The sequence below is a fragment of the Hyperolius riggenbachi genome, chromosome 1 (assembly GCF_040937935.1).
Source record: "Hyperolius riggenbachi isolate aHypRig1 chromosome 1, aHypRig1.pri, whole genome shotgun sequence".
NCBI classification, from domain to species: Eukaryota; Metazoa; Chordata; class Amphibia; order Anura; family Hyperoliidae; genus Hyperolius; species Hyperolius riggenbachi.
In genome coordinates, this window is record NC_090646.1 from 687,823,009 (window position 1) to 687,842,282 (window position 19,274).

The window sequence follows — 19,274 nt, forward strand, 5'->3', positions numbered from 1 at the left end:
CAACTGACGCGTGTCGGGCTCAAAGTACACCCTTAGTCACAGTTCAGGATCAACTGACGCGTGTCGGGCTCAAAGTCCGCCCTTAGTCATAGTTCAGGATCAACTGACGCGTGTCGGGCTCAAAGTACGCCCTTAGTCACAGTTCAGGATCAACTGACGCGTGTCGGGCTCAAAGTCCGCCCTTAGTCACAGTTCAGGATCAACTGACGCGTGTCGGGCTCAAAGTCCGCCCTTAGTCACAGTTCAGGATCAACTGACGCGTGTCGGGCTCAAAGTCCGCTACTTAGTCACAGTTCAGGATCAACTGACGCGTGTCGGGCTCAAAGTCCGCCCTTAGTCACAGTTCAGGATCAACTGACGCGTGTCTGGCTCAAAGTCCACCCTTAGTCACAGTTCAGGATCAACCGACGCGTGTCGGGGTCAAAGTCTGCCCTTAGTCATAGTTCAGGATCAACTGACGCGTTTCGGGCTCAAAGTCCGCCCTTAGTCACAGTTCAGGATCAACTGACCTGTGTCGGGCTCAAAGTCCGCCCTTAGTCACAGTTCAGGATCAACCGACGCGTGTCGGGGTCAAAGTCTGCCCTTAGTCATAGTTCAGGATCAACTGACGCGTTTCGGGCTCAAAGTCCGCCCTTAGTCATAGTTCAGGATCAACTGACGCGTGTCGGGCTCAAAGTCCGCCCTTAGTCATAGTTCAGGATCAACTGACGCGTGTGGGGCTCAAAGTCCGCCCTTAGTCACAGTTCAGGATCAACTGACACGTGTCGGGCTCAAAGTCCGCCCTAAGTCACAGTTCAGGATCAACTGACGCGTGTCGGGCTCAAAGTACGCCCTTATTCACAGTTCAGGATCAACTGACGCGTGTCGGGCTCAAAGTCCGCCCTTAGTCACAGTTCAGGATCAACTGACGCGTGTCTGGCTCAAAGTACGCCCTTAGTCACAGTTCAGGATCAACTGACGCGTGTCGGGCTCAAAGTCCGCCCTTAGTCACAGTTCAGGATCAACTGACGCGTGTCGGGCTCAAAGTCCGCCCTTAGTCACAGTTCAGGATCAACTGACGCGTGTCGGGCTCAAAGTCCGCCCTTAGTCACAGTTCAGGATCAACTGACGCGTGTCGGGCTCAAAGTCCGCCCTTAGTCACAGTTCAGGATCAACTGACGCGTGTCTGGCTCAAAGTCCGCCCTTAGTCACAGTTCAGGATCAACCGACGCGTGTCGGGGTCAAAGTCTGCCCTTAGTCATAGTTCAGGATCAACTGACGCATTTCGGGCTCAAAGTCCGCCCTTAGTCATAGTTCAGGATCAACTGACGCGTGTCAGGCTCAAAGTCCGCCCTTAGACACAGTTCAGGATCAACTGACGCGTGTCGGGCTCAAAGTCCGCCCTTAGTCACAGTTCAGGATCAACTGACGCGTGTCGGGCTCAAAGTCCGCCCTTAGTCACAGTTCAGGATCAACTGACGCGTGTCGGGCTCAAAGTCCGCCCTTAGTCATAGTTCAGGATCAACTGACGCGTGTGGGGCTCAAAGTCCGCCCTTAGTCATAGTTCAGGATCAACTGACGCGTGTGGGCACAAAGTCCGCCCTTAGTCATAGTTCAGGATCAACTGACGCGTGTCGGGCACAAAGTCCGCCCTTAGTCATAGTTCAGAATCAACTGACGCGTGTCGGACTCAAAGTCCGCCCTTAGTCATAGTTCAGGATCAACTGACGCGTGTCGGGCTCAAAGTCCGCCCTTAGTCACAGTTCAGGATCAACTGACGCGTGTCGGGCTCAAAGTCCGCCCTTAGTCACAGTTCAGGATCAACTGACGCGTGTCGGGCTCAAAGTCCGCCCTTAGTCATAGTTCAGGATCAACTGACGCGTGTCGGGCTCAAAGTCCGCCCTTAGTCATAGTTCAGGATCAACTGACGCGTGTGGGCACAAAGTCCGCCCTTAGTCATAGTTCAGGATCAACTGACGCGTGTGGGCGCAAAGTCCACCCTTAGTCATAGTTCAGGATCAACTGACGCGTGTCGGGCTCAAAGTCCGCCCTTAGTCATAGTTCAGGATCAACTGACGCGTGTCGGGCTCAAAGTCCGCCCTTAGTCATAGTTCAGGATCAACTGACGCGTGTCGGGCTCAAAGTCCGACCCTTAGTCATAGTTCAGGATCAACTGACGCGTGTCGGGCTCAAAGTCCGCCCTTAGTCATAGTTCAGGATCAACTGACGCGTGTTGGGCTCAAAGTCCGCCCTTAGTCATAGTTCAGGATCAACTGACGCGTGTCGGGCTCAAAGTCCACCCTTAGTCATAGTTCAGGATCAACTGACGCGTGTGGGGCCCAAAGTCCGCCCTTAGACATAGTTCAGGATCAACTGACGCGTGTCGGGCTCAAAGTCCGCCCTTAGTCATAGTTCAGGATCAACTGACGCGTGTCGGGCTCAAAGTCCGCCCTTAGTCATAGTTCAGGATCAACTGACGCGTGTCGGGCTCAAAGTCCGCCCTTAGTCACAGTTCAGGATCAACTGACGCGTGTCGGGCTCAAAGTCCGCCCTTAGTCACAGTTCAGGATCAACTGATGCGTGTCGGGCTCAAAGTCCGCCCTTAGTCACAGTTCAGGATCAACTGACGCGTGTCGGGCTCAAAGTCCGCCCTTAGTCACAGTTCAGGATCAACTGACGCGTGTCGGGCTCAAAGTCCGCCCTTTGTCACAGTTCAGGATCAACTGACGCGTGTCGGGCTCAAAGTACACCCTTAGTCACAGTTCAGGATCAACTGACGCGTGTCGGGCTCAAAGTCCGCCCTTAGTCACAGTTCAGGATCAACTGACGCGTGTCGGGCTCAAAGTACGCCCTTAGTCACAGTTCAGGATCAACTGACGCGTGTCGGGCTCAAAGTCCGCCCTTAGTCACAGTTCAGGATCAACTGACGCGTGTCGGGCTCAAAGTCCGCCCTTAGTCACAGTTCAGGATCAACTGACGCGTGTCGGGCTCAAAGTCCGCCCTTAGTCACAGTTCAGGATCAACTGACGCGTGTCGGGCTCAAAGTCCGCCCTTAGTCACAGTTCAGGATCAACTGACGCGTGTCTGGCTCAAAGTCCGCCCTTAGTCACAGTTCAGGATCAACCGACGCGTGTCGGGGTCAAAGTCTGCCCTCAGTCATAGTTCAGGATCAACTGACGCGTTTCGGGCTCAAAGTCCGCCCTTAGTCACAGTTCAGGATCAACTGACCTGTGTCGGGCTCAAAGTCCGCCCTTAGTCACAGTTCAGGATCAACCGACGCGTGTCGGGGTCAAAGTCCGCCCTTAGTCGTAGTTCAGGATCAACTGACGCGTTTCGGGCTCAAAGTCCGCCCTTAGTCATAGTTCAGGATCAACTGACGCGTGTCGGGCTCAAAGTCCGCCCTTAGTCATAGTTCAGGATCAACTGACGCGTGTGGGGCTCAAAGTCCGCCCTTAGTCATAGTTCAGGATCAACTGACGCGTGTCGGGCTCAAAGTCCGCCCTTAGTCATAGTTCAGGATCAACTGACGCGTGTCGGGCTCAAAGTCCGCCCTTAGTCATAGTTCAGGATCAACTGACGCGTGTCGGGCTCAAAGTCCGCCCTTAGTCAGAGTTCAGGATCAACTGACGCGTGTCGGGCTCAAAGTCCGCCCTTAGTCACAGTTCAGGATCAACTGACGCGTGTCGGGCTCAAAGTCCGCCCTTAGTCACAGTTCAGGATCAACTGACGCGTGTCGGGCTCAAAGTCCGCCCTTAGTCACAGTTCAGGATCAACTGACGCGTGTCGGGCTCAAAGTCCGCCCTTAGTCACAGTTCAGGATCAACTGACGCGTGTCGGGCTCAAAGTACGCCCTTAGTCACAGTTCAGGATCAACTGACGTGTGTCGGGCTCAAAGTCCGCCCTTAGTCACAGTTCAGGATCAACTGACGCGTGTCTGGCTCAAAGTACGCCCTTAGTCACAGTTCAGGATCAACTGACGCGTGTCGGGCTCAAAGTCCGCCCTTAGTCACAGTTCAGGATCAACTGACGCGTGTCGGGCTCAAAGTCCGCCCTTAGTCACAGTTCAGGATCAACTGACGCGTGTCTGGCTCAAAGTCCGCCCTTAGTCACAGTTCAGGATCAACCGACGCGTGTCGGGGTCAAAGTCTGCCCTTAGTCATAGTTCAGGATCAACTGACGCGTTTCGGGCTCAAAGTCCGCCCTTAGTCATAGTTCAGGATCAACTGACGCGTGTCAGGCTCAAAGTCCGCCCTTAGTCACAGTTCAGGATCAACTGACGCGTGTCGGGCTCAAAGTCCGCCCTTAGTCTATGACTGTGGATTCTGCGGGTTCTGCTTTTTACACCCCCAGTTAGCAGGAAAATGCTTACAATAGTTTTGATAGTACTTTTCCACCTACCTTTTAGTTGCAGAGAGCTAAAAAGTCATTCTATACTAGCTGGTCGCCCGGTGTTGCCCGTGTATGTATTTGACTGGTGTTGGCTCTGCATACTTTTTCTAACCCCAACACACAAACACTCAATAACCAAATTTGTGAGCTTTGCGGTGTTTGGCATCAATAATTTGCATTGAAATGAAACAAATCTAATTGGCTGTTTGTGGCTCCACCCCCTTTCTCAAATTGAACCCCAGTCACACAATGATCAACTGTACCAGGTTTGAGGCTTGTGCCATTAACAGTGCAAGAATGGCAGCAATGAAATATTCCCTTGAAAATCAAAAGGTGAATTTTGATTGGCTTTTGTAGGCTCCACCCACTTTTCTAAATATTACTCCTAGTCCCCCAGTGACCAATTGTGCAAAGTTTGAGCTCCCTGCCAATAACAGTGTAAGAATGGCTGCAGTTTAAATTTTCCCAGTGAAATTTGTATTTGTCTTCGCCCCTTTTTGGTTATGGGGATAAAAAGTATCCTATACTTTATTCCAGGTAGTGTACTATGTGTGTGCCAAATTTCATTCAAATCCATTCAGCCAATGTTATGTGATCAAGGAACAAACATCCAAACTTTCCCATCCTATACAATAAAATGCAAGTGTCCCTGCGTCATCCGCTGAGTGGTTGTGTCCCTGGCAGGGCCGGGCCGTGGCATAGGCTGGAGAGGCTCCAGCCTCAGGGCGCAGTGTAGGAGGGGGCGCAGAATTCATTCAGCTGTCATTCCCAATTGTGTTTGAAGCAGAAAGAAATAAGAAAACGGGATACATGGCAGTGACTGCAAGCCAGATAACTAGAGATTAAGGTGTTGGGGAGGTTGTGGGCCCTGTGGCACCTCTTAGTCTAATAGCAATCAGTGTGTGACGGCTGGGGTGCCAGGGATGGAGGGGCACACTTTGGTGTCTCAGCCTTGGGTGCTGGAGGACCTTGTCCCGGCTCTGGTCCCTGGCTTGTTTGTACTGAGCATGTGCACAGCCAGGGCAGTTAGGACACAGGGCCCGATCTGACAGTTTGCTGTGTGTGGCTCACAGAGGTTCTCATTGCATTGTGGGAAATAACCGCTTTTTCCAACTGCCAATCAAGCAGCTCCCTGTGTGCATATAGTTCAGACAGTGGTGGAGAACGAGCAAGCGGGACGCGCATAAGCGCATTGCGGGGGATAGCGGCTGGTGTGACCTAGCACCCGTTTATTAACGGCCGGGCCTTTTTACTAGTTTATAATATAAGTGAGATAGAAGGTGAAGAATGATTTGCTAGGAGAAAACTCAGGAGAATAGAGGAATTGCATGTGGGCCCTGGTCAGAAAATGCCTTTTAAACCACCAGAAAGCAAGGCAGTACTCAAAATAATTTCCATAGAACTTTTTCACAACTTTTGGGGTACTTTTTCAATTGAAAAATGCTTAAAAGTTATTTTAACTACCTAACGACCGTGTCACGCCAATGGGAAAGAACGCGGCGGCAGCCCCAGGACCACCTAACGCCAAATGGCGTCAGGTCCTGGGGCCGGCTACTGCAGGAGATCGCGCGCGCATCTCCTGCTTGTTTTGCATCTCCTTCAGTTTCCGAGCAGCGCTCGGGAGACTGTTAGATGGCGAAATCGCCATCTAATTACCATGTACAGCGATACGATCTGGGGGGTGAGGGGAGGGGGGGGCGATCAGACCCCACCAACAGAGAGCTATGTTGGGGGGGGGGGTCACTTGTGTGCTGAGTTGTGCGGCCCTGCAGCTTGACCTTAAAGCTGCAGTGGCCCATTTAGTTAAAATTGGCCTGGTCTTTAGGGGGTTTTAACACTGAGGTCCTCAAGTGGTTAAAGAGATTATGACAATTATCTCCTAGGAGAGAACGCAAAAGAAAGCGTTAATTGCTAGTGCTGCTCAAATCCGGAACCGGGAGACATGCGGATAGTACTATCCGGATATCTCCCAGTTACCTGAGCGGGGGGGGGCAATCTTACCTGTCTGACGTCTTCTCCGTCCGTCCCTCGGCGTCTCCCACGATGCGCTCCAAGCGGCGGTCACGTGATTACAAACACTTCCTCCTTCCAAGTTGAAGGAAGAAGTGTTTGTAATCACGTGACACGCGTGGAGCGCATTGTGGGAGGCGCCGAGGGACGGACGGAGAAGACGTCAGACAGGTAAGATTGACGTAGCAGCATGCAGTACGTTTTTTCATCGGAATCAAAAATCAGAAAAAAAATGCGGAATGCCATGTAGTGTGCAAGAGGCCTGTGAGAGATGCCTTAACTGCTCGCTGCTATACAGATAAAACCCCCAATAATTAGAACATCAGTCCATTCTTTTCAGTAATTCAACTTAAAAGGTGAAAGTAATATGGCTGATTACCAGCAAAGCAAGATATTTCCAGGCTTCATTGTGATAATGTTGCGGATTGTGGGTTACTGCTTATGAGAACCCCAAAATCTCAGCCCTTTAGAGTATGGTGACAATGTTCAATATTCTGGGGTCAAAGCGTCAGACTCTTAGGGCCCATTCACACTTAAAAAGCACACACCGGTAGCACTCAGCACTAGCGTTTTGCACGGGTGATTTTACCGCAATTAGCGCTGTAAAATCATTGTACACTTTTGCGATTCCCGACGATCACGATTTATAAAAGCACTGTAGCGCGATCGCTCGAGAATCGCGGCAAATTGTGATTGTCATTAATCGTGAAACGCCCGCAATTGGCGGCAATCACGGCAGTGAGATCACTGCCATTAGGTTTCTATTGCGCTAGCACTTTAAAAAGCACTAGTGCTTCAGTGATTGGTAGGAATCATCCGCTAATCACCCTGGTGAGAACGGGCCCTAATCAGCTAATTCTTCCACAACACCTTCATATATTACTTTCACCTTTTAAGTTGAATTACCAAAATAAATGGACTTTTGTATGACATTCTAGATTTCTAGGTTTCCCCGGTATATTGAGATTACTTACGTTTGACCTTGCTTGATCTCTTGGCCTTTCTGTGGATTGCTGCCTGGACTGACATTGGAACTGTGCCTGACCTTGCTCTTACCTGAACTTTTTGCACTGTGATATTTCTGATCTGCTGTGTATGACCCCTGGATTGCTCCTGGATTGGCTTACGCTCTACGATTCTGTACCGTGCTGTTCTGACCACCTGTTGCTCACCTGTCTGATTCCCCGCCTTTATTGTTTAGATTAGTTCTGGTGGTTCTCTACACTTCCCGGTGTCAGCCCTTATGCTTTGCATGCTGAAGTCCTGGGGGTAACCAGAGCTGGGTAGGCGTTACTCCATCTTCCGTTAATATGAGGGGGGGCTTGGCTATAGGTGAAGAGCGTGGTGATATACCGGGGCATAAGGACTGAAGGAAGATGCAAGATCTGGCCTCACACCTGCATCTTCTTATATATTGTGGCGACATAGGATGGAGGGAAGGTATGATGGATGGTCTCACTAAGGACGAGGCATGGAATTGAGAGAATTTATGATGGACGGTCTTAATATTGACATGACATGGAATGGAGAGAACATACGATGGGGGAGACTCTCGATAGTAAAAGAACATGAGATGGTGGGAAGATACGATGGTAGAAGTGTTTGCTAGTCATAGAACAAGGGGCAGTAGGAAGATATGATAGTGGATGACTATATGGAACGATGGTGAGATATGGTGGAGGAGACTCTCGCTAGTGACAGAACATGGAAGGGTGGGAAGATACACCATAATGGAAACTAGCACTAATAACAGAACATGGGATACTGCAGACATATGGAGGAGAATCAATAGTAAAATAACATGGGATAATGTATTTTATGGTGGAGGACACTCTCAGTAGTGCCAGAACATGGGATGGTGGTGAGATATGGCGGAGGACACTCTCAGTAGTGACAGACCATGGGATGGTGTTGAGATATGGTGGAGGACACTCTCAGCAGTGACAGAACATGGAATGGTGGTGAGATATGGTGGGGGACACTCTCAGTAGTGACAGAACATGGGATGGTGGTGAGATATAGTGGAGAACACTCTCAGTAGTGCCAGAACATGGGATGGTGGTGAGATATGGCTGGGGACACTCTCAGTAGTGACAGAACATGGGATGGTGGTGAGATGTGGTGGTGAAGGATACTCTCAGTAGTGACAGAACATGGGATGGTGGTGAGATGTGGTGGAGGACACTCTCAGTAGTGCCAGAACATGGAATGGTGGTGGGATATGGTGGGGGACACTCAGTAGTGACAGAACATGGGATGGTGGTGGGATATGGTGGGGGGACACTCAGTAGTGACAGAACATGGGATGGTGGTGAGATATGGCAGGGGACACTCTCAGTAGTGGCAGAACATGGGATGGTGGTGAGATATGGTGGAGGACACTCTCAGTAGTGGCAGAACATGGGATGGTGGTGAGATATGGCAGGGGACACTCTCAGTAGTGGCAGAACATGGGATGGTGGTGAGATATGGTGGAGGACACTCTCAGTAGTGACAGAACATGGGATGGTGGTGAGATATGGTGGAGGAAATTCTCATTAGTGCCAGCACATGGGATGGGGGTGAGATATGGCGGAGGACACTCTCAGTAGTGCCAGAACATAGAATGGTGGTGAGATATGGCGGAGGACACTCTCAGTAGTGCCAGAACATGGGATGGTGGTGAGATATGGCGGAGGACACTCTCAGTAGTGACAGAACATGGGATGGTGGTGAGATATGGCGGAGGACACTCTCAGTAGTGACAGAACATGGGATGGTGGTGAGATATGGTGGAGGACACTCTCAGTAGTGCCAGAACATGGGATGGTGGTGAGATATGGCGGAGGACACTCTCAGTAGTGACAGAACATGGGATGGTGGTGAGATATGGCGGAGGACACTCTCAGTAGTGCCAGAACATGGGATGGTGGTGAGATATTGCGGAGGACACTCTCAGTAGTGCCATAACATGGGATGGTGGTGAGATATGGCGGAGGACACTCTCAGTAGTGACAGAACATGGGATGGTGGTGAGATATGGTGGGGTACACTCTCAGTAGTGACAGAACATGGGATGGTGGTGAGATATGGCGGAGGGCACTCTCAGCAGTGACAGAACATGGGATGGTGGTGAGATATGGTGGAGGACACTCTCAGTAGTGACAGAACATGGGATGGTGGTGAGATATGGTGGAGGACACTCTCAGTAGTGACAGAACATGGGATGGTGGTGAGATATGGCAGGGGACACTCTAAGTAGTGACAGAACATGGGATGGTGGTGAGATATGGTGGAGGACACTCTTAGTAATGCCAGAACATGGGGTGGTGGTGAGATATGGCAGGGGGCACTCTCAGTAGTGGTAGAACATGGGATGGTGGTGAGATATGGTGGAGGACACTCTCAGTAGTGACAGAACATGGGATGGTGGTGAGATATGGCAGGGGACACTCTCAGTAGTGACAGAACATGGGATGGTGGTGAGATATGGCGGAGGACACTCTCAGTAGTGACAGAACATGGGATGATGGTGAGATATGGCGGAGGACACTCAGTGCCAGAACATGGGATGGTGGTGAGATATGGCGGAGGGCATTCTCAGTAGTGCCAGAACATGGGATGGTGGTGAGATATGGCGGAGGACACTCTCAGTAGTGCCAGAACATGGGATGGTGGTGAGATATGGTGGAGGACACTCTCAGTAGTGACAGACCATGGGATGGTGTTGAGATATGGCGGAGGACACTCTCAGTAGTGACAGAACATGGGATGGTGGTGAGATATGGTGAAGGGCACTCTCAGTAGTGACAGAACATGGGATGGTGGTGAGATATGGTGGAGGAAACTCTCAGTAGTGACAGAACATGGGATGGTGGTGAGATATGGTGGAGGACACTCTCAGTAGTGACAGAACATGGGATGGTGGTGAGATATGGTGGAGGACACTCTCAGTAGTGACAGAACATTGGAAGGTGGTGAGATATGGTGGAGGACAATCTCAGTAGTGACAGAACATGGGATGGTGGGGAGATATGGCGGGGGACACTCTCAGTAGTGCCAGAACATGGGATGGTGGTGAGATATGGTGGAGGACACTCTCAGTAGTGACAAAACATGGAATGTGGTGAGATATGGCGGAGGACACTATCAGTAGTGACAGAACATGGGATGGTGGTGAGATATAGTGGAGGACACTATCAGTAGTGCCAGAACATAGAATGGTGGTGAGATATGGTGGAGGACACTCTCAGTAGTGCCAGAACATGGGATGGTGGTAAGATATGGTGGAGGACACTCAGTAGTGACAGAACATGGGATGGTGGTGAGATATGGTGGAGGACACTCTCAGTAGTGACAGAACATGGGATGGTGGTGAGATTTGGTGGAGGACACTCTCAGTAGTGACAGAACATGGGATGGTGGTGAGATATGGCGGAGGACACTCTCAGTAGTGACAGAACATGGGATGGTGGTGAGATATGGTGTAGGACACTCTCAGTAGTGACAGAACATGGGATGGTGGTGAGATATGGCGGAGGACACTCTCAGTAGTGCCAGAACATGGGATGGTGGTGAGATATGGCGGAGGACACTTTTAGTAGTGACAGAACATGGGATGGTGGTGAGATATGGCAGGGGACACTCTCAGTAGTGGCAGAACATGGGATGGTGGTGAGATATGGTGGAGGACACTCTCAGTAGTGCCAGAACATGGGATGGTGGTGAGATATGGTGGAGGACACTATCAGTAGTGCCAGAACATAGAATGGTGGTGAGATATGGTGGGGGAGACTCTCGGTAGTGGCAGAACATGGGATGGTGGTGAGATATGGTGGGGGATACTCTCAGTAGTGCCAGAACATGGGATGGTGGCGAGATATGGCAGGGGACACTCTCAGTAGTGGCAGAACATAAGATGGTGGTGAGATATGGCAGGGGATACTCTCAGTAGTGGCAGAACATGGGATGGTGGTGAGATATGGCAGGGGACACTCTCAGTAGTGACAGAACATGGGATTGTGGTGAGATATGGTGGAGGAGACTCTCAGTAATGCCAGAACATGGGGTGGTGGTGAGATATGGCAGGGCACACTCTCAGTAGTGCCAGAACATGGGATGGTGGTGAGATATGGTGGAGGACACTCTCAGTAGTGACAGAACATGGGATGGTGGTGAGATATGGCAGGGGACACTCTCAGTAGTGCCAGAACATAGAATGGTGGTGAGATATGGTGGAGGACACTCTCAGTAGTGCCAGAACATAGAATGGTGGTGAGATATGGCAGGGGACACTCTCAGTAGTGCCAGAACATAGAATGGTGGTGAGATATGGTGGAGAACACTCAGTAATGCCAGAACATGGGATGGTGGTGAGATATGGTGGAGGACACTATCAGTAGTGACAGAAAATAGAATGGTGGTGAGATATGGTGGAGGACACTCTCAGTAGTGACAGAACATGGGATGGTGGTGAGTTATGGTGGAGGACACTCTCAGTAGTGACAGAACATGGGATGGTGGTGAGATATGGTGGAGGACACTCTCAGTAGTGACAGAACATGGGATGGTGGTGAGATATGGTGCGGGAACCTCTCAGTAGTGACAGAACATGGGATGGTGGTGAGATATGGTGGGGGACACTCTCAGTAGTGACAGAACATGGGATGGTGGTGAGTTATGGTGGAGGACACTCTCAGTAGTGACAGAACATGGGATGGTGGTGAGATATGGTGGAGGACACTCTCAGTAGTGACAGAACATGGGATGGTGGTGAGATATGGTGCGGGAACCTCTCAGTAGTGACAGAACATGGGATGGTGGTGAGATATGGTGGAGGACACTCTCAGTAGTGACAGAACATGGGATGGTGGTGAGATATGGTGGAGGACACTCTCAGTAGTGCCAGAACATAGAATGGTGGTGAGATATGGTGGAGGACACTCTCAGTAATGCCAAAACATGGGATGGTGGTGAGATATGGTGGGGGACACTCTCAGTAGTGACAGAACATGGGATGGTGGTGAGATATGGTGTAGGACACTCTCAGTAGTGACAGAACATGGGATGGTGGTGAGATATGGCGGAGGACACTCTCAGTAGTGCCAGAACATGGGATGGTGGTGAGATATGGCGGAGGACACTTTCAGTAGTGACAGAACATGGGATGGTGGTGAGATATGGCAGGGGACACTCTCAGTAGCGCCAGAACATAGAATGGTGGTGAGATATGGTGGAGTACACTCTCAGTAGTGCCGGAACATAGAATGGTGGTGAGATATGGTGTAGGACACTCTCAGTAGTGCCAGAACATAGAATGGTGGTGAGATATGGTGGAGGACACTCTCAGTAATGCCAAAACATGGGATGGTGGTGAGATATGGTGGGGAACACTCTCAGTAGTGACAGAACATGGGATGGTGGTGAGATATGGCGGAGGACACTCTCAGTAGTGACAGAACATGGGATGGTGGTGAGATATGGTGGGGGACACTCTCAGTAGTGACAGAACATGGGATGGTGGTGAGATATGGCAGGGGACACTCTCAGTAGTGCCAGAACATAGAATGGTGGTGAGATATGGTGGAGGACACTCTCAGTAGTGCCAGAACATAGGATGGTGGTGAGATATGGTGCGGGAACCTCTCAGTAGTGACAGAACATGGGATGGTGGTGAGATATGGTGGGGGACACTCTCAGTAGTGACAGAACATGGGATGGTGGTGAGTTATGGTGGAGGACACTCTCAGTAGTGACAGAACATGGGATGGTGGTGAGATATGGTGGAGGACACTCTCAGTAGTGACAGAACATGGGATGGTGGTGAGATATGGTGCGGGAACCTCTCAGTAGTGACAGAACATGGGATGGTGGTGAGATATGGTGGAGGACACTCTCAGTAGTGACAGAACATGGGATGGTGGTGAGATATGGTGGAGGACACTCTCAGTAGTGCCAGAACATAGAATGGTGGTGAGATATGGTGGAGGACACTCTCAGTAATGCCAAAACATGGGATGGTGGTGAGATATGGTGGGGGACACTCTCAGTAGTGACAGAACATGGGATGGTGGTGAGATATGGTGTAGGACACTCTCAGTAGTGACAGAACATGGGATGGTGGTGAGATATGGCGGAGGACACTCTCAGTAGTGCCAGAACATGGGATGGTGGTGAGATATGGCGGAGGACACTTTCAGTAGTGACAGAACATGGGATGGTGGTGAGATATGGCAGGGGACACTCTCAGTAGCGCCAGAACATAGAATGGTGGTGAGATATGGTGGAGTACACTCTCAGTAGTGCCGGAACATAGAATGGTGGTGAGATATGGTGTAGGACACTCTCAGTAGTGCCAGAACATAGAATGGTGGTGAGATATGGTGGAGGACACTCTCAGTAATGCCAAAACATGGGATGGTGGTGAGATATGGTGGGGGACACTCTCAGTAGTGACAGAACATGGGATGGTGGTGAGATATGGCGGAGGACACTCTCAGTAGTGACAGAACATGGGATGGTGGTGAGATATGGTGGGGGACACTCTCAGTAGTGACAGAACATGGGATGGTGGTGAGATATGGCAGGGGACACTCTCAGTAGTGCCAGAACATAGAATGGTGGTGAGATATGGTGGAGGACACTCTCAGTAGTGCCAGAACATAGAATGGTGGTGAGATATGGTTAAGGACACTCTCAGTAGTGCCAGAACATAGAATGGTGGTGAGATATGGTGGAGGACACTCAGTTATGCCAGAACATGGGATGGTGGTGAGATATGGTGGAGGACACTATCAGTAGTGACAGAAAATAGAATGGTGGTGAGAAATGGTGGAGGACACTCTCAGTAGTGACAGAACATGGAATGGTGGTGAGATATGGTGGAGGGATCTCTCAGTAGTGACAGAACATGGGATGGTGGTGAGATATGGTGGAGGACACTCTCAGTAGTGACAGAACATAGAATGGTGGGAAGATATGGAAGGGGACACTCTTGGCAGTGCCAGAACATGGGATGGTGGTGAGATAAGGTGGAGAACACTCTCAGTAATGCCAGAACATGGGATGGTGGTGAGATATGGTGGAGGACACTCTCAGTAGTGACAGAACATGGGATGGTGGTGAGATATGGTGGAGGACACTCTCAGTAGTGACAGAACATGGGATGGTGGTAAGATATGGCAGAGGACACTCAGTAGTGACAGAACATGGGATGGTGGAGGACACTCTCAGTAGTGACAGAACATAGAATGGTGGGAAGATATGGCCGGGGACACTCTTGGCAGTGCCAGAACATGGGATGGTGGTGAGATATGGTGGAGGACACTCTCCGTAGTGACAGAACATGGGATGGTGGTGAGATATTGCAGAGAACACTCTCAGTAGTGACAGAACATAGAATGGTGAGAAGATATGGCAGGGGACATAGTGGTGAGATATGAGGAGTCTTAAGCACTGGTGGGTCAGAAGGTTAGTAAAAGTACACCGGAGGAGAACAGTATCCCACAGTTGGCGACTGTGCAGCTGGTTCATGAGAGTAAGAATTTCAGTGCAGTGGTAGGAAGGTTGCTTAGGGTTCCATAAGAACCGAGAATGTTTACAATTCCTTGGCATTCGTAAACTAATCATTAAGTACATAAAAGGGAAATTAAACTGTTAGCATGATTCTATTCTTAAATGTTGAGAATTTGTCTGTTCCTCTCAATAATTGTCTTATTCCAGTTCCTGGCGGCAGTTTCCCATGTGGGGTATGTGGTGGCAGAACAATAACCAGACATGGGATGAAAGGCAAGTATGACGGCAGAGACACTCCGGGACAAGATGTGCAATAGCGAGAAGATATGATGGGGGGCTTTCACTAGTGACAGGACATGAAGAGATAAGATGGGGGGGAGGGGGTCACTAGTGACAGGACATGAAGAGATAAGATGGGAGTCACTAGTGACAGGACATGAAGAGATATAATGGGGGGGAGGGGAGGGGGTCACTAGTGACAGGACATGAAGAGATATGATGGGGGGGGGGGGGGGGGGGGTCACTAGTGACAGGACATGAAGAGATATGATGGGGGGTCACTAGTGACAGGGCATGAAGAGATATGATGGGAGGGGGGGGGGGGGTCACTAGTGACAGGACATGAAGAGATAAGATGGGAGTCACTAGTGACAGGACATGAAGAGATATAATGGGGGGAGGGGGGGGTCACTAGTGACAGGACATGAAGAGATATGATGGGGGGGGGGGTCACTAGTGACAGGACATGAAGAGATATGATGGGGGGGAGGGGGGGTCACTAGTGACAGGACATGAAGAGATATGATGGGAGGGGGAGTCACTAGTGACAGGACATGAAGAGATATGATGGGGGGGTCACTAGTGACAGGACATGAAGAGATATGATGGGGGGGGTCACTAGTGACAGGACATGAAGAGATAAGATGGGGGTCACTAGTGACAGGACATGAAGAGATATGATGGGGGGGGGGGGGTCACTAGTGACAGGACATGAAGAGATAAGATGGGAGTCACTAGTGACAGGACATGAAGAGATATAATGGGGGGGGAGGGGGTCACTAGTGACAGGACATGAAGAGATATGATGGGGGGGGGGTCACTACTGACAGGACATGAAGAGATATGATGGGGGGTCACTAGTTACAGGACATGAAGAGATATGATGGGGGGGGGGGTCACTAGTGACAGGACATGAAGAGATATGATGGGGGGTCACTAGTGACAGGGCATGAAGAGATATGATGGGAGGGGGGGGGGGGGTCACTAGTGACAGGACATGATGAGATAAGATGGGAGTCACTAGTGACAGGACATGAAGAGATATAATGGGGGGAGGGGGGGGTCACTAGTGACAGGACATGAAGAGATATGATGGGGGGGGGTCACTAGTGACAGGACATGAAGAGATATGATGGGGGGGAGGGGGGGTCACTAGTGACAGGACATGAAGAGATATGATGGGAGGGGGAGTCACTAGTGACAGGACATGAAGAGATATGATGGGGGGGTCACTAGTGACAGGACATGAAGAGATATGATGGGGGGGGGGTCACTAGTGACAGGACATGAAGAGATAAGATGGGGGTCACTAGTGACAGGACATGAAGAGATATGATGGGGGGGGGGGGGGGTCACTAGTGACAGGACATGAAGAGATAAGATGGGAGTCACTAGTGACAGGACATGAAGAGATATAATGGGGGGGGAGGGGGTCACTAGTGACAGGACATGAAGAGATATGATGGGGGGGGGGGGGGGGGGTCACTAGTGACAGGACATGAAGAGATATGATGGGGGGGTCACTAGTGACAGGACATGAAGAGATATGATGGGGGGGGTCACTAGTGACAGGACATGAAGAGATAAGATGGGAGTCACTAGTGACAGGACATGAAGAGATATAATGGGGGGGGAGGGGGTCACTAGTGACAGGACATGAAGAGATATGATGGGGGGGGGGGGGTCACTAGTGACAGGACATGAAGAGATAAGATGGGAGTCACTAGTGACAGGACATGAAGAGATATAATGGGGGGAGGGGGTCACTAGTGACAGGACATGAAGAGATATGATGGGGGTCACTAGTGACAGGACATGAAGAGATATAATGGGGGGGAGGGGGTCACTAGTGACAGGACATGAAGAGATATGATGGGGGTCACTAGTGACAGGACATGAAGAGATATAATGGGGGGGAGGGGGTCACTAGTGACAGGACATGAAGAGATATAATGGGGGGGAGGGGGTCACTAGTGACAGGACATGAAGAGATATGATGGGGGTCACTAGTGACAGGACATGAAGAGATATAATGGGGGGAGGGGGTCACTAGTGACAGGGCATGAAGAGATATGATGGGAGGGGGGGGGGTCACTAGTGACAGGACATGAAGAGATAAGATGGGAGTCACTAGTGACAGGACATGAAGAGATATAATGGGGGGGGGGGGGGTCACTAGTGACAGGACATGAAGAGATATGATGGGGGGGGGGTCACTAGTGACAGGACATGAAGAGATAAGATGGGAGTCACTAGTGACAGGACATGAAGAGATATAATGGGGGGAGGGGGTCACTAGTGACAGGACATGAAGAGATATGATGGGGGTCACTAGTGACAGGACAGGAAGAGATATAATGGGGGGGAGGGGGTCACTAGTGACAGGACATGAAGAGATATGATGGGGGTCACTAGTGACAGGACATGAAGAGATATAATGGGGGGAGGGGGTCACTAGTGACAGGGCATGAAGAGATATGATGGGAGGGGGGGGGGGTCACTAGTGACAGGACATGAAGAGATAAGATGGGAGTCACTAGTGACAGGACATGAAGAGATATAATGGGGGGGGGGGGGGGGTCACTAGTGACAGGACATGAAGAGATATGATGGGAGGGGGGGGGGGTCACTAGTGACAGGACATGAAGAGATAAGATGGGAGTCACTAGTGACAGGACATGAAGAGATATAATGGGGGGGGGGGGGGGTCACTAGTGACAGGACATGAAGAGATATGATTGGGGGGTGGGGGGGTCACTAGTGACAGGACATGAAGAGATATAATGGGGGGGGGGGGGTCACTAGTGACAGGACATGAAGAGATATGATTGGGGGGTGGGGGGGTCACTAGTGACAGGACATGAAGAGATATGATGGGGGGTCACTAGTTACAGGACATGAAGAGATATGATGGGGGGGAGGGGGGGTCACTAGTGACAGGACATGAAGAGATATGATGGGGGGTCACTAGTTACAGGACATGAAGAGATATGATGGGGGGGAGGGGGGGGTCACTAGTGACAGGACATGAAGAGATATGATGGGGGTCTCACTAGTGACAGGACTTGAAGAGATAAGATGGGGGTCTCACTAGTGATAGCGTCAGGCGGCTTCCGGCACATTTGTGATATCGTTCAGAATTTCCAAACTGAAGTTCCTCCCAGCGGATCCTCCACAACATGCTGGCCAACTCCTTCTCCAGCATCAGCTTCCTGCAGGGGACAGAGACTGCTCAGTATAACTTCCCTCAATGATCTCAGCACATTTACTGTACAGATTCATCATTACTGCCCGGCTAAACTCTGATGATTTATCACTATTAAACAGGCCTCTCACTGCTCACAACAGCGCTCACTACAGCCCTGTCACTGCTCACTACAGCTCACACAACAGCCCTGTCACTGCTCACTACAGCCCTGTCATCTCTCAGTACAGCCCTAACTACAGCCCTGTCACTGCTCACTACAGCCCTTACTACAGCCCTGTCACTGCTCACTACAGCCCTGTCACTGCTCACTACAGCTCTCACTACAGCCCTGTCACTGCTCACTACAGCTCTCACTACAGCCCTGTCACTGCTCACTACAGCCCTGTCACCTCTCAATACAGCCCTAACTACAGCCCTGTCACTGCTCACTACAGCCCTTACTACAGCCCTGTCACTGCTCACTACAGCTCTCACTACAGCCCTGTCACTGCTCACTACAGCCCTGTCACTGCTCACTACAGCCCTGTCACCTCTCAGTACAGCCCTAACTACAGCCCTGTCACTGCTCACTACAGCCCTTACTACAGCCCTGTCACTGCTCACTACAGCCCTGTCACTGCTCACTACAGCTCTCACTACAGCCCTGTCACTGCTCACTACAGCTCTCACTACAGCCCTGTCACTGCTCACTACAGCCCTGTCACTGCTCACTACAGCTCTCACTACAGCCCTGTCACTGCTCACTACAGCCCTGTCACCTCTCAATACAGCCCTAACTACAGCCCTGTCACTGCTCACTACAGCCCTTACTACAGCCCTGTCACTGCTCACTACAGCTCTCACTACAGCCCTGTCACTGCTCACTACAGCCCTGTCACTGCTCACTACAGCCCTGTCACCTCTCAGTACAGCCCTA

General features: G+C 50.8%; 1 protein-coding gene across 1 annotated transcript in view; it reads right to left on the reverse strand.

The window, feature by feature from the left end:
• Nucleotides 1-19,274, reverse strand: part of NPR2 (natriuretic peptide receptor 2) — a 253,098-nt gene that overhangs the window by 115,097 nt on the left and 118,727 nt on the right. The window contains exon 8 of the mRNA XM_068265792.1: nt 18,242-18,362. Coding sequence (XP_068121893.1) covers nt 18,242-18,362 — 121 coding nt within the window. The remainder of the gene's footprint in view (nt 1-18,241; nt 18,363-19,274) is intronic.